Here is a 17,045-nt window from a genome sequence, read left to right as displayed (position 1 = left end):
GGAGCTGCGTGCTGGATTCGGGGTCAGCACTGACTCCATCAGGATGGCTCGGAGCCTAATGTCCCTTTCTCTTTTGATCTGAGGCTTAAAAGACTTGCAAATCTTGCACCTTTCGCTGATATGGGTTTCTCCCAAACAGTGCCAACAGTCTGCACGCGGGTCACTTCTTGGCACAGAACGCCTACCAGAGCCCCATTACTTAAACCCCGGGCTCACTGACTAACTAAACAGCTAACTAACTACAGGTACTAACACTGAATGAAGAAACAGTTCTGGGGACGAGCTACAGCAAAGTCGGAGCAGAGCAGTTCCAACGCACGTTCACTGGCGGCAAGAAGGAACTGAGGGTAGGGGGGAGCGTGGAGCTCCCTTTATACCGCGCCAGGCAGGCGCCACTCCCCCTCTACGGGTACTGTTAGGGGAAAAACTTCTGGCACCAGTGCACGTGGCGAGCATGCACACGGCGAGCATGCACACCTATTGTGGAGCAATCACGTGAGCAATCACTTGAACAACTGTTCCCTCTTTCCATCCTCATTTGCATATTTGCCTGGAGGAAAGTAAAGACAATATGAAGCATCTGTGAACTGGTTCCTGCACATCCTAAGAACATAAGAACGGCCATACTGGGTCAGACCAAAGGTCCATCTAGCCCAGTATCCTGTCTTCTGACAGTGGCGAATGCCAGGTGCCCCAGAGGGAATGAACAGAACAGGTAATCATCAAGTGATCCATTCCCTGTCACCCATTCCCAGCCTCTGGTGAACAGAGGCTAGTGACACCATCCTGTCCATCCTGGGTAATAGCCATTGATGGACCTATGCTCCATGAACTTGTTTAGTTCTCTTTTGAACTGTTCCTCTAACAGTAGGTGCAAAATAGGCTAATATTCAAATCCATTTAAAAAAATTACTTCTTCCATATCATCTATGAAAAGGGAGCTCATCTTTCATATGAAAATATATAATTTAACTGAACCACCAAAATGTTTACATGCCTTACTGAGTAGTCAAGTGATCCTACTGTAAGCCAGAAGCTGAGGAAAATGATTAGAAGCAGAAAAGACTTCTGTAAATAGATAAATGTAAGGAGAAGGTAAATTGGGTGCTTCTATCTTCCAGAAAAAGGGGATATATAAAGAATACTGAAAAGGAAAAATGTAAAACTGATCCAAGGGAATTAAGTGCATAAGACAACCACCAACTGACAGATCAACACCAAACTCTAAGTGTGTTACTTCATAATTTTCTGTTCTGATTCTTCCTCTGAAGCATGTGGCTACTGGCCACTGATAGGAACAGGATACTGTCCAGACGGACACTATTCTAATCTTGTTATGGTAATTCCTAGTACCCATCCCACCCACCCACCCACTCTGTTTATGCCTGTCCCTCATTGTGTCAAGCCTACATTTAGATTGTAAACTTTTTGGGTCAGCAAATGCATGTCTATATCTCAGAAGACCCTAGTGAACTCTTGGGTCAAAAATGAACAGTCAGCATTGTTTCCACTGCATAACAGTTTTTGAAAATTGCTCCCTCTAAATATAGGCTTGACACAGTGAGGAACAGGCATAAACAGAGTGGGTGGGTGGGATGTATTGATGTCAAACGCAGTGTCTTGATTAAGGTATTTAATTCCTAAAATGCTACATATAAATATATAGACATGACTGACCATCCATAAGTGATGCATCTTTCAAATAAGCATGACTCAGTATCCTGTACTGAATAGCACAAACAGGTGAATTATTTTATGCACATTTTAGAGATGCTAACATGAGAACAGGGTAAATTACTTATCTGTCACAACAGTCTTATGGGCAAGTCACCACCCTTGGGTATTGTGAGCTGTAGCATATGGATTTTGCAAGTCATTTAAAAAATAAAAATAAATAAAAATGTTCTTCCATCCAAATGATAGCAACAAACCATATGAAGAAAACAACAATGCTATCACTTGGAAAGCATGTAGCAGACTGACAGCGCCTGTGGCACCCTGTAAAACCATGACATTTATGACAGAAAATATAACGCCAATATATAAATCCAGGGTATGCATGCACTTTGGATATTGCATGCAGTTTTGCTAATCCCCATTTCAAAAAAGACACATTAATATTGGAAAAGGTACAGAGAAGGGCAATAAATGTGATTAAGGGTATGGAACAGCTTTCATATGAGGAAAAATTAAAAAGACTGGGACTGTTCATCTTGGAAAAGAGACGACTAGACGGGGATATGATAGAGGTCTATAAATCATTAATGAAGGAGAGAAACTGAACAGGGAAGTGTTATTTACCCCTTCACATAACCCAAGATCTAGGGTTTACCCAATGAAATTAACAGGTAGCAGGTTTAAAACAAACATAAGGAAGTACTTCACACAATGCCCAGTCAACCTGTGGAACTCATTGCTAGGGTAAGTTGCGAAGGCCAAAAGTATAACTGGGTTCAAAAAAAATTAGATTAGTTCATGGAGGATAGGTCCACCAATGACTATTAGCCAAGATGATCAGGAATGGACCCCATGCTCTGGGTGTCCCCAAACCTCTGGCTGCTAGGACCTGGGACCAGATGACAGGGGATGGATCACTCAATACATTTCCCTGGTACCAGCCACTGTTGGAAGATAGGATAAATTTTAAAAGTAAAAGTAATCCATTACAGCTGCCATTGTGATTCTCCTGAAAATAAGTCCCTCTGGGTGCTCTTTAAAAAAGATTAACTGATTTAAATGCATAAAAGACAGCAATCCAAAAATTCTAGATGCTCTACCATTACTTAAAGCACATATAGACCTTATTTTAATTCCTTAAGAAAACGCTGCCATGATCAAATCATAAATAGCAACACAGTATCTCATCCATCTTCACAAAATAAGAGCATACCCCAACCTTTACCAAATGCCTGAAAAAACAGATGGACCTTGTAGCATGACTGGAAAGTTAACGTAATTGTGTTATTTCAGACAAGAGGGCCTCAGAATGCCCTGACATCAACTCCCTCTTTTATAGCTAGGGAGCACCAGTTCCAGTGCTCTTGCTGATTGCAGTTGTGGTAGTATTGTATAGGAAGCAAGATGGTGTCTCAAACCAACAGATCCCAGGCTATTTAGGATTTTACAGGTTAAACCCAACATTTTTAATTCACCTGGAAGCCAACCATCAAACAAACCAGATCACAGAGCACAGGTATTGTGTTCCCAATAAGACACACTTCATTCTGTATCTGTTTTTTCAGATCTGAATCTCAGCCAGTTTGCTCTCATCTATGCCTCAATCTTCACCAGACACTGGGTCAGGTGCTCAATCACTCCTGCTGGGATTAGTGGAGATGGAGATAAAACTGAGTGTTATCAACATACTGAAGCACAGTAGCCTATATGTCTTCACTAAAAAAAACCAACAGCCTATATACACATATAATATGCATAGTAATAAGACTGAACCCTGCAGAAGCCCACATGCTTTCGAGTGCGGCCTTGAAATTTAACAGGGTTCAGTCACCTTTTTTCATGGCTATGCCTTTTGCTGTCCCTATGAAAATCCATCAAGATTTAGCCAAGTTAGAAGACTTCGAAAAAACTCTCTGCTCAGCTGCCAACTTCTAACAAGTTTCCCCTAAATTCTTCAAAAATTCCATCCATATTGAGAGTACTTCATGGGTGAGAAACCTTTCCCTACAATTGCTGCTCTTGGCTACTATGGGCTGAGGTACCAGGTACCAAAACTGAAAGCAGGAAGACTGTCTCTTTTGTGCTCTCAGTGCTGCTTCTCTGCTGGCACCCATAAAGCATGGAAGAAAAAACAACTGGACTGGGGGGGGGAGGGTGGTTTAAGGTAGAGATGGGAGGGGAGGGCTTACTGCAACAAGGAGCCTGGGACAGGGAGCCAGGGGGAGTGATACAGGTCTTTAATTACATGATCATATACAATTTTTTCCATAAGATGCCTGCCTTGGTCAGTGCACAGTATGGATGGTGATCACTGAATGAGTACTTGTGTATACTGGATTCAGTACTTGTGTTATTCTCATTGCACCATGCCTCATCCATTTCATGCTATTCAAACACTACTGTGAAGCCTAGAATATCTGTTGAGTCAATGTGAAGCGATAGAAGCAGCTACAAGCATGGTTGAGAGCTCTCTTTGTTCAGAATGTCACCAGGTTCAGTCATCAATGGGATCTGGTGTCTTTTACTGTCCAATGTTTATGTTCTCAGCTATTTTTGGCTTTTTTACATAAGACTATGAATTTCACCTGTACAACAGCATGGGCTTTCTGCTATTAGTACAGAATTAATTTTCTCATAGACTTAGTATGTGATTATGTAATTAAAGATTGCTTCATAATGCATACACACCAAGGGATTGAACTGAGGTTGCAAGAAGCTTTAATTCTGGCATTTCTTAATTTCAAATGTTTGATTTCGCAATCTTTATGTTCTTTTAAATAGTCTGTGTGTGTGCAATATGTAGGTTGCGAACACAAGACTGAAGAAATTAAACTGTTCCACAGCAAATTTGTTTTCTGAAATTCCAACATGCTTCTACTTCTGCATGACCATTTCCAACTTAATGAATAACTAGAGGCAGAACCAAGTATTTCCAACAACACTGGCAATATGATTTTGAAAGCTGTCAGTTTTAAAAAAAAGACAACTGATTACAGAGATATGTTTTTCACGAAACCTAAAATATTGAAAGCTTCAAAAAAGATCAGGTAAGCTTTACTAAAAGAAATTCATACAGGCAAAGAATTAACTCTGAACTACAAAAAGGGCTTTCAAAATATTTCCAGTTGCTAAATCACTTACCATATGCACTACTTCAGGGTAAATGGGCTCTGTGATCACATTGCGATTATGTGTGATGTACTCTACCATTTCACTTAAAGCAGCTCGCTTTACTTCCTTCCACTTTAGGTCACTCAGTGGATCAGAAACAAAGTCAAAAAGGACACAACATTGTCGCAACTTTTGAATAAAAAGCTTTTCTTGCTCAGCAGGAGGAACATCTGAAAAATGAAAATATTTTGGTTATGAACAGGTCTACAAACTAGTTATTGTAAAGGACTTTGCACTCCTCCCACTTTCTCTTTTTTTTTTTTTTTTAATATATAGAGACTTTGTAATAGTGTTGAAGAATACCAGCAAGCATTCTAAATCTTAACAAATAACCTGCAAAACACAGAGATTATGAAAATTCTTAATCTCACTGGAGTCTTGTTCTCCAGTAACACCCTATGATATAGGAAGCATGAATGGCAAAGCCACTGTGGTTTTGCTCGCATTTGTCATAACTGTTGACTGAGCAGAAAAAAACATGCATACTTGATTAAATATTTTTACCACACACAAAATTCCAGAGCTCATCTGACTGAGAGTCATCTACTCCACAGATTGAACATGCTTGATGCATCTTTAGTCTGTGCATTTGACTAAACTTTTGCAGTTTACGTTGGACATTAGGAAAAACTTCTTAACTGTCAGGGTAGTTAAGCACTGGAATAAACTGCCTAGGGAGGTTGTGCAACCTCCATCACTGGAGATTTTTAAGAGCAGGTTAGACAAACACCTGCCAGGAATGGTCTAGAGATGATGCTCAGTCCTGCCTTGAGTGTAAGGGACTGGACTAGAAGATCTCTTAAGGTCCCTTCTAGTCCTACACTTCTATGATTCTATGAAATATTGTATATTTCTGAAGTTTTAAACTCATGAGGTGTTCTTTTAGTTTGAAAGGAATAGATTTTACACTTACCACTCCAACCTGAGATGTCCCTTTTGTGTGGCAAGTACTACATCCTTAGACAGCGTATATATATATATATTCATCATATTTAAACAAAAACTGTATTAGTGCTGCATACATTTTCTAAAGAATAATTCACCTTATGAAAGACATAAGACGTTGGAGAAATGGGGCCTGAAACTGTATAGCTCAGGATTTTCATTGAGTGGACAAAAAAAAACCCACCAATTACACAGTTTGAATATTCAGAAGCTCTTCTTTGTATGTGTAGACACACACTACCAATCATTATAGTTTGACAAAATCCTGGTCCTTGACAAGGTAATACAAATAATAATCTCTCAATTTCCAACTCTTGTGATTTATAGCATGTGCCTTGTTACATCCTTTAAAACATGCAGCAACGAAATCAATAATGCTGACACTGAAAGTGACATTCATTAGAGTTCACATATAATACATAACATTGATAACCATATAGTCTGCACTTTTTTTTTTCCTCGCCCCAACCGACAGCACCTTTCAATATTTCTGAACTTCCATATGTCAAGAAAACTTAAATGTTTTGGTCAGTTTACACTCCTCCATCAGGATTTGCAGTTTGAAGCCAATGAGATTAGTGCTCCTAAAATAAATTTGGTGCTTTTGAAAATCCCATCTTAAGGTGCCTAAATATGGGTTCAGGAGCCTAAATTTAGGCTCCAATTTTTGAAAATATTGGCCTGTGAGCACAAAAACAATACACATTAACTTCATGAATGTACTGAAAGCCTAACTTTTCATGATTAACACTAATGCTCTTTTTTCTTTTTTTTTTGGGGGGGGGGAGGGAGAAAGATTTTATACCCCCAATTCTGAAACAAAAATATATTTTTAGCCCCCCTGATGCCAAACACTTCTGCACATGCTTAGTTTTAAGTATGAATAATCTCACCGAAGTCAATTCAAGTGAGTAAAGTTACATACCTGCTTATGCACTTGCAGGATCATGGCTTTAACTTTCAGTACACATATTTCCAGCCTCATCAATAACAGTATTGTAAAATTCAAATAAAACACCCCACAAGTAGCAGCATTTTAAAATATGGTGTTAATAATTTAGTCCACTGTAGAATTTTAATCTAAAGTTGCAATAACACAAATTTGCTAATTACTTTTATAAAGCTTCAACTTGATTCAAATCAGTAATTTTCTAAAAAAAGATCAAATGATTTAAATTGATGATGTAAATTGCTCCATCCTTATCAACGCACACGAAGAATGACATACTAATGGTATTGATGGCAAACAGAACAATCTTATATGAAGAAGTCACCACGGAAAGATGATGCCTCACTCTTCTAAACTCTATTATACTTTTTTCTATATTTGCTGAAGCTGAGAGAGTCCCAATTATACAGACATATTTTGAGGATTTCTACATATTACTATGTATTCTCCATTACCCCATTCGTTTGGTCAAATTTGATGCCCATTAGGCTGTATTGTATGAACATAAAATTATCCTTTGTATTTCTTTAGATCAGTGGTCCCCAAACTTTTTATGTTCCGCTCCCCGCCCTCTTACCCATAATGTAATCTGACCGCGCCCCCACCCCAAGACCCGGGACCTCAGCAGGGAGTGGAGCCACAGCTGAGGCCCACAGTCAGGAGCAGGAACCATGGCCAGGGCCTCAGCTGGAGTCAGAACTGAGACCAGAGCTGGGTGGCGGTTCCTCCCCACTCCCCATGGTGGCTGGCCCAGGCCATTGCCAGGAGCTGAGCCATGGTTAGGGCTGGGAGCTGCAGCCGGAAGTGGGACCAGGAGCTGGGTCATGGTCGGTGGCAGGGCTGGGGCTGGAAGTGGGAGCCATGGCCAACCACAAAGCCGGACTCTCTGCTGGGGCTGGAGCAGAGCTGGGGACAGAGCGGGGTGGGGAGGTGCTCCCTCCCTGCCCCCCCATGGAGGCTGGTCCAGGCCCTCCCATGCCCCCTGAATGTTCCTACCCACCCACTTAAAGGGGTACACCCCACAGTTTGCGGACCACTGCTTTAAATTCTATTATTATTTGTATTGATATCGCATCTAAGGGACCAAGGCATGGATCTAGGCATCGTTGTGCTAGACAATGTAGAACACAAGTAAACAGTAAACAGCCACTGCCCTAAACAATTTGCAATCTAAGTGTGAGACAAAAAACAATAGGTGGATACAGAGGTTATACATGGTTACAGTGAGATAACACGCTTTAGACTTGCAAAAGAATCACTACGCAAAACTCATTAGATATTAGCATCAAAGAGAGGTACAGCAGGTTAACAGAATAGGATAAAGCTGCCTCTGCAAGCACTTCAATAGCTTGCTTTCACTTCTACTAATTACCTAAACTTCTCCTCTTTTCCCACAGAATAAAATGCAAGGACTTTTTATCACAAGCAGTAAGAATACCTGTGCTAATATGATCATAGATTGTTTCAGATTTTGCTGCCAATTATACATGTATGTACAACAAATACAAGCCAAATAACCTGAGCATTTGACAGCATTTGTGTAATCTGGTTTGATATTTAACACGCTAGGATATTCTCCTTGTAAGTGATTGACAAATCTATCTCGGGACAGCAAACAATATTGCTATTTGGAAATAAAGTCTAAAATATATTTCAAATATGTATTTTGTATTAAATGGCAAGCAATCAATCTCTTTAAACTTGGTATACTGAGTAACTCCAAATACTCGTTCCAAAATAACTATAAGCAACAACAGCCTTAAACAGGAGCACTTCAAAATAAACAGCATACAATAAGCAGCAAAACTCAATTACAGCTTTCATCAGTGTTGCTAGGAGACCACTGATAGCAAAGAACTCTATAACTAGGAAGAAAGTGCTAAATGACAGCTGCTCATGAACAGACCAGTGCCCTTCTTATGACTACATGCAGGATTCCAGCCTAATGTTCACAGCACTTTAAAAGTGTTTAACCTACACATGTAAAAACACAAAATACCAACCTTTCGTGCAATTTAATTTAATAGACAATCATTGCGTTACCCAAGGAGCTGGTATGATCAACAGACACTGCTGGCTAACATGTTCTGATTTCTGACATATGTACATCTGATTTCTGACATATGTACATCAGAAGTGGAACACATGTAAACAAGCACACAAAGAAGTTACAATTTCCTTAGAATTAGTCTTTAATTTAATAATTGTTTGTATATTCCTGTGATAGAGTGCTGGGCAAGAACAACTGAGACAGCACTCTGGTCTCAGCAGATCGAATCAAACAATGCAGAATGGAGCTGGTTAAACAGAGCTGTGCCTAATTTGTGGGTGGAGGAGAGCTGGAAGGCTAATTAACCTATTAGACAAAGGCTACAAATAGGCACAAAAAAAGGATTAGAGCAGGGTGGGCAAACTACGGCCCGGATTCAGTCAGGGCTTTGGATCCAGCCCACGGGATTGCCCCCCCACCCCGTGGTGCCGCAGGTCCCATGCCGCTCTCCGAAGCGGCCGGCCCCAACTCCCTGCCCTGAGCCCCCTGCTGCACCATGCACTCCTATGCACCCCAACCCCGTCCCCTGAGCCCCCGCCATACTCTGCACCCCAATCCCCTGCCTTGAGCTCCCTTCCGCAGTCCGCACCCCTCCTGCTCCTCTGCCCTGAGCCCGTACCGGCACGCACTCTGCACCCCTCCTGTACCCCAACCCCTTTCCCTGAGCCCCCTCATACACCCTACACCCCTCCTCTTCCCCAATCCCTTGCCCTGACCCCGTTCCTGAACACCGAACCCCCTCCCACACCCCGTCCCGCACCCCAACCCCCTGCCCTGCATACAATTTCCCCACCCAGATGTGGCCCTTGGACCAAAAAGTTTGCCCACCCCTGAATTATGGGAGAGAGCAGAAAGCAGAGGGAGGAGAGAAATTGTTCTTCCCTGCTTGTTGCAGGAGCAGGGGGTTTTCTAGGACTGTTAAGAACAGAACTGTATACATTATGAAGATGTTGGGAACCCACATTGTAAATAAAACTACAGAAGATGTTTGACCAGCACAAGGGTCTCTGAGCAGTTTATAAACAGCAGCAGAGGCAGGAGCCAGAACAGCCCATCACAATTCCAAACTAGCAGTATTTTATTGCTTGTATTTAAAGGTTTTGTTTGCACAAACAATATTTCTTGAAGTTGCACTTTCCCAGTTAAATCTGATATTTCACCATTGAATGCCAGGGCTTACAGAGTCTCTGGTTCAGTTCCTAATACTTATGGGTGTTCACAGTATAGAAATCCATGCAAGGTTACTGCCTAAAACCTTGCCACACTACTTAATTAGGCCCTGCAAAATTCAGAAGTCTAAATATATTTTTTGACAATGGAAGTAATTGACAAAGCTATATAAACTGATTTATAGTACATTATATCTTAATAGGAAAAATGAAATATCGATATTCTAATGAATATTGCTAATAATCCTGGAAGTAATGGACTGAGCTAAGCAAAGGATCAAGCTTGACCTCCTCTTTGAGGTGGTTTGAATATTTTAGACAGGCCTAGTTCACATAGTGATGAAGCCAGGTTATTTCTCCACATCCCTAGAGACAAAAGTCACTAGTTCCACTTTCCCTTTCCGGCCAGTATGTTCATTGGTACTTAACTGTTAGAAAAAACTGTTAGATGGCTAAGAAGCTGACCTGACAAGGCAGAGACTGTGGTTTTACCAGGTCTTTAAGAGAATTATTAGAATCTTCAGAGTATGGGGGCTGACACCTGGAGGAGGCTGTTGGTTTTAACTTAGACTGACTGATTGACCAGAGTTACGATGCTCTGTTTATGTGTTAACTATGTACACAATAAAGACTGTCAAGTTACTAGCAATTATTATTAAGACTAGTGGATTACCAGAATATAAAACAACACATGGTATCAGGAGTGAAGGAAATTACAAAAAGACCTGGAAGAAGTTAAAAAAGAAAAAAAACAGGTAAAATTTGCTAAAAAGTGAAAAACGAGTTTGAATGAAATCAGATGGATCAATTAAGTGTTCCCACATTTCTGAAAATGTCAAGAAATAATGCAGAAAATTGGAAAATGTTTAAATAACAATTTGATTCATTTTTGAGGGTATCAGGATCTACTCATAAGGAAGATGAACAAAAGATTACCATCTTTTTGAATATTGCAGGTACTGAAGCAATTTCATTATATAATTCATTTGAGCTTAATGTTAGAGAATGAACCAACTAGGAGTTTATCTTAAAAAAAAATTTTAAGGAATTCTGTTGACCAAAAAAAGTGAAACATTTGAAAGATTTCAGTTTTACTCAAGAAATCCAGTGGAGGCAGAAACTTCTGAATCCTTTTTAACAGACCTAAAGATAAGAAGTCAGACACGTAATTTCCACAATCTGAATCAAAGGTAAGAGATCAAATTGTGATAGGAATAAAAGATATCAGTGTAAGAAAAAGGTTATTAGAAGAGCCAGAACTAGATCTGGAATAAGCAGTGAAAAAGGCTTCCCACATATTGAAGTCATACTGGCCAAGGAGGGTTAGGTGGTTGACCACTCTCAGCTGGAGGCTGGAAGACAAATAAATCTTGGTCCAAAGAGATCCAGCCTCCTCAAGTCTTTATTTTTGGGGGTAGCCCTGGGCTGTCCTTGCCTCTCCTTGTGGTTAACCGCCTCAGCCACAAGGGAATTAGGGGCTGAGTGGGAGTATAAATACTCATGCCCCTTCATTGGTACAAAGTACTTGCATTCAGCCCTTTTGGAGATAGGGGCCAGGGAAGAGGCGGTCTGCCACAGGGCATTCGTGATCTTGGAAACCCTTTCATGAAGGGGTAGAGCCACCCTGGCAGGAGCCAAGGACGTCAAAGAGAGAGTCCGAAGGCTCTTCCAATTCCTCTGCCTGAGACCCCATGTTGGAGGTGACCCTCTTCAAAAGTTCCTGATGCGCTTTGGCTATCCTGAGGCTATCACGGGTAAAAGGGCCCTTCTGGTGACGACGAGGACAAAGCTGGAGACGCGGGAACCTCCACGTCCATTGGTGGCCGTCACAGAGCAATGCTCTGGAACTACTCCATACAAAGCCAGTCAGTACTCTGGGGGAGCATGCCTCCTCTCTCTGAGCATACTGTCTCCAGGGCAAGCAGTTTACACAGCTTCAATCTTCCTGGGTCTGACCTCGGGGCATTCAGCATCCCCTTTTCACACCATGCACTTCCCACAGCAAGTCTGCACAGGTGGGGCTCCTGGGGAATCCAGAGGGCCCTGCACCCCAACTCCGCAGTCAGACGTGAATCTCAGCCAGAGTAAGAAAGATAGATTTATTCGTCGACAGGAACACAGCACAGAACTTGCTATTACATACATTAGTGACTTTCAGCCAAGTCCATCTTGGGAATCCCGGGCCAGATACCCTGGATTCCCCCTCTTCCAGTCCCCCCACGCAGACTGCCCATCTCCAACCACCTGACCTGCGACACTCCCCTTGATGCTGCTCCTCCTTCTCTTTGTCTCGCTTCTCGGGCAAAAGGTGTTACCTGGTCACATCCCACCTCCTGGGTCTCAAGTTATGTAGGTGCAAATAGCTGGGCAGCCTCACCTGCCCTGAAGGCCTCAGCAAAATCACACACCTGATTCCCACCCTAAATACTGGTGCAGTACAAAGGGAAACTGAGGTACACACAGTATTAGTATAGGACAGTAAGACTCACGTGTAACATAACAAGATGAATAAAACCCCACTTCATCACAGTGGTCCAGCAGCTTCCTCCCCTGGGTCCTCCTAGACCTGTAGGGTCTCACCCCTCTGAAGACTCGAGCACCAGATAGGGATGGGATACCGAGGTCACTAGCCTCTCCGAGGCTCCTGACACCGATCGGGCAGCCTGGGATGGTTGGGTGAACCCCCAAGGGTTCCACGGCTACCGTGGCACTAGCCACTGTGCTTGGGGCCATGGAACCACTTTCAATGTAGTCGATACCAGTGTCTTTGTAGGTACTGGGACTTGTCCCACAGTCATGTAACACTGCTTCATGCCGGAGCTATAAGCGGAGCAGTTGGTACCGGACGACCAGGAACAGACGGAGCGGTGGCTCTTGTCCAACTGGTGCTGGTCACTGCAACCAATAGGGGAGAGGGATAGCTCAGTGGTTTGAGCATTGGCCTGCTGTACCCAAGGTTGTGAGTTCAATCCTTGAGGCGGCCATTTAGGAATCTGGGGCAAAAATAAGGGACAGTACTTGGTCCTGCTCTGAAGGCAGGGGACTAGACTCGACCTTTCAAAGTCCCTTCCAGTTATATGAGATAGGTAAATCTCCATACTTATTTTTTTTCACCTCGGTCCCTGGAAAAATCATGGAGCAGGTCCTCAAGGAATCAATTCTGAAGCACTTAGAGGAGAAGAAAGTGATCAGGAACAGTCAGTATGGATTCACCAAGAGCAAGTCATGCCGGATTAATCTAATTGCCTTCTATGACAAGGTAACTGACTCTGCGGATGAGGGGAAAGCAGTAGACATGTTATTCCTTGACTTTAGCAAAGCTTTTGATAAGGTCCCACAGTATTTTTGCCAGCAAGTTAAAGAAGTATGGGCTGGATGAATGGACTATAAGGTGGACAGAAAGTTGGCTAGATCGTCAGGCTCAACGGGTAGTGATCAATGGCTCCATGTCTAGTTGGCAACCGGTATCAAGTGGAGTGCCCCAAGGGTCAGTCCTGGGGCTGGTTTTGTTCAATATCTTCATTAATGATCTGGAGGATGGCGTGGACTGCACCCTCAGCAAGTTTTCAGATGACACTAAACTGGGAGGAGTGGTAGACACGCTGGAGGGTAGGGATAGGATACAGAGGGCCCTAGACAAATTAGAGAATTGGGGCAAAAGAAATCTGATGAGGTTCAACAAGGACAAGTGCAGAGTCCTGCACTTACGACGGAAGAATCCCATGCACCGCTACAGACTTGGGACCGAATGGCTAGGCAGCAGTTCTGCAGAAAAGGACGTAGGGGTGACACTGGATGAGAAGCTGGATATGAGTCAACAGTGTGCCCTTGTTGCCAAGAAGGCTAACGGCATTTTGGGCTGAATAAGTAGGGGCACTGCCAGCAGATCAAGGGACATGATTGTTCCCCTCTATTCGACATTGGTGAGGCCTCATCTGGAGTACTGTGTCCAGTTTTGGACACCACACTACAAGAAGGATGTGGAAAAACTGGAAATCGTCCAGCGGAGGGCAACAAAAATTATTAGGGGACTGGAACACATGACTTATGAGGAGAGGCTGAGGGAACTGGGACTGTATAGTCTGCGGAAGATGGGGGGGGGATTTAATAGGTGCTTTCAAATACCTGAAAGGGGGCTCCAAAGAGGATGGAGCTAGACTGTTCTCTGTGGTAGCAGATGACAGAACGAGGAGTAATGATCTCAAGTTGCAATGGGGGAGGTTTAGGTTGGATATTAGGAAAAACTTTTTCACTAGGAGGGTGGTGAAGCACTGGAATGCGTTACCTAGGGAGGTGATGGAATCTCCTTCCTTTGAGGTTTTTAAGGTCAGGCTTGACAAAGCCCCAGCTGGAATGATTTAGTTGGGGATTGGGTCCTGCTTTGAGCAGGGGGTTGGACTAGATGACCTCCTGAGGTCCCTTCCAACCCCAATATTCTATGATTCTATGATTGTAACCCAAAGCCGACCTGTCCGAGCGAGACGGGTGTCTTGGTCAGGGTCTCGGAGATGAACGGCATTCGGCGGATCTGCATCAGACACCCGGTGATCCATGCCTCACGCTGCTCGATTGGTACCAGGACATCAAATGGGACCAGGAGCCATCATGGGCCAGCTGTTGGGAGGAACCTCCTGAGAAGGGCAATCTCCTCCTAGAAGACAGGCAATGACGGCCCAGATGATCAGTCCCGTAATCGGTCCCAGGCCCTTGGAGATAGTCAGGGCCGGTCCCAGAGTTCTTGCTGGGTGGCATGCGCCTCATAGGATCTGCGCCAATCCACCAGCAAGAAACACCTCAAATGCCTCGATCAGTGCCTCTAGTGCGGAGACTGAAGGGGGCTCCACTGAGCCGGCCTCTCTAGTCCCAAGGCATGATGGCTTCGTGCAGGCAAGCGATGGGGAACAGTGCCATTGAGGTGGGGACACAAAGGTCCTAAAGAGGGTTTTCCCTGAGCCCGGGATACTGCTGGAGCTGGTGTGGGTGGCACTGAGAGCATCAGGATCTCCTCAGCTGCTTGAAGGGCTTCGGGCATCAACGGCACCTGAAGCTGGCCGTGGTCTGCACCACTATCTGGAGTTGCGGGCAAAGTATGGGATGAGCTACACTGCTCAACTTGAGCTGGGCCCCGACTTCCCGAAGGGGGCATTGAGCTGCCCAACACAGGTCTTGGCTCACCCCCAGCCCTCTCTTTTCCCTTGCAGGAGGTAGGAGATCATCCCCTCACCTTTTTCAGCTTCATGCCCAGAGTCATGGAGGAGACCGGTGCCAGCTTCGTGGATGGCGCCGGCGGAGCACTGAGCATGGAGGCCACAGTGCTAGGTAAGGAGTTGGACCGCTGTTCCAGTGCCAGAATGAGTGCCGACTCCATTAGGAGTGCTTTCAGACAGATATCGCTCTCCTTCTTTGTCCTACATTTGAAGGACTTGCAGATCGGACACTTGTCATTTATGTGCCCCGCGCCTAAGCGCCTTAGGCAGCTGGTATGTGGATCACTGATGGGCATAGGCCATTTACAGCAATCGTACGGCTTAAAGCCTGGGGACAGGGGCAAGTCCCCTCCCCCGTCTGAGTCCCATTCGAGATTAGCGAAGAATTGAGAACTACTACTAAGGGTAACTAAGAAACTATATACAACTATTTTACAGGTTTTCAAAGTTCGCAAGAACAGAGAATGAAACAACGCTAACTGAAGCAGCAGATGTTCCAGCACCGTCACTGTGGCAAGAAGGACCAGAGGGTGGGGGGAGCCGGCAGTGCCCCTTATATTGCACCATGCAGGCACCATTCCAGAGGGCACCAGAGTGGTCCCCTACGGATACTGCTAAGGGGAAATCTTTTGGCACCAGTGCATGTGATGAGCACACCTAATATGGAATGGACATGAGTAAGCACTCGAAGAAGAATTGAATTATATTGCACAGAAGGAGCTCAGAAAGTAGTTAAATCCTAAAAAATTAAGTCTTTCCTGCTTTTGCACTTAAATTTCATAGTACAGTTTTATTAAAATGAAAAACTACAGCAAAATATAATACTCTTAAGACTTATTTTATGGCTATTAAATTTCAATTTTAAGTGAATAAGCTAATACACAAGCTATCTTAAAAATTTGATTGTTCTTAGGGCAATATTGTTAACACCGTATTTAATTTATTCCTTCAATTAAACAACATTTTTTAAACCTGAACTTTAATCATGTGGTCTATTAAGAATGTATGAAAGAACAACACTTTAGTACACCCCTGTCCTCTGTGATGGTGGTATATGTTTGTTACTGATGGAGAGGGTGGCGAAGAGACAATAAATGGCATACAGATACCACAGCAAACTAATACCAATTATTATTGAAGTACAGCTAGAAGTTAAAGCTTTTCAGGGTCAGATCCTGACAAAGATAGCTGATGCAAATCTGAGCATGGTGCTTTTCACAGTACTCAAATCACTTGAACTGACCATGTCATTTTAGGAGCAGAACCCAACAGTGACTAGATTAGTAATATTTGAAGGAAAAACATGCAGAAGACACGATTCTGACCCCAAACACGCGCGCTAAGATGCTCTTGCTTCCACCTTGCTGATCCTCTCCCATTTCACCAACAGGAAAGTGGTTATCTTTATCTCCAAGACTATCTGATGGCAGTGGTTCCCCACTGCTCCCTAACACAGGAGAGAATATGTGCACAACAATGAGAACACCTTGCTTTGACACCAATATAAAAAATACAACTCTCTCATTTTAAGTGGGCAAACCAAATTAATATATGTGGACCATCACACTGCACTGAACAAAACAGGCAAGAACATGTACAAAAATGAGGTCACAGAAAATAAGACTTTTTAAATGGCTCATAAAAAGTAACTGCTCCTTCGGCAGATTTAACAAATCTGTGGAGAGCAAAAATATTAGCATTTTAGGGATCCCTGCTGGCAAGCAGAGAATGGATCCTATGCAATTTATTTCTAAGCCAATCCCCAAATTATTAGGAATTAATTATATGGACAACCCCATGTAACTGTGCTTTAGGCTGCCACTCAGAACCCACTGGTCATTCTGTTGAACAGTAGAAGAGATAGTAATACTTTACTG

General features: G+C 43.3%; 1 protein-coding gene across 4 annotated transcripts in view; it reads right to left on the bottom strand.

The window, feature by feature from the left end:
* PPP2R5C (protein phosphatase 2 regulatory subunit B'gamma) overlaps positions 1-17,045 on the bottom strand; it is a 191,974-nt gene that overhangs the window by 96,739 nt on the left and 78,190 nt on the right. For all 4 annotated transcript variants that reach the window (XM_073349665.1, XM_073349666.1, XM_073349667.1 and 1 more), the window contains one exon: positions 4,819-5,018. In XM_073349665.1, coding sequence (XP_073205766.1) covers positions 4,819-5,018 — 200 coding nt within the window. The remainder of the gene's footprint in view (positions 1-4,818; positions 5,019-17,045) is intronic.

The sequence above is a fragment of the Lepidochelys kempii genome, chromosome 6, assembly GCF_965140265.1.
Source record: "Lepidochelys kempii isolate rLepKem1 chromosome 6, rLepKem1.hap2, whole genome shotgun sequence".
Classification (NCBI taxonomy): domain Eukaryota; kingdom Metazoa; phylum Chordata; order Testudines; family Cheloniidae; genus Lepidochelys; species Lepidochelys kempii.
The sequence above is the reverse complement of the archived record's forward strand: the minus strand, read 5'-3'. Positions and strand labels throughout refer to the sequence as shown.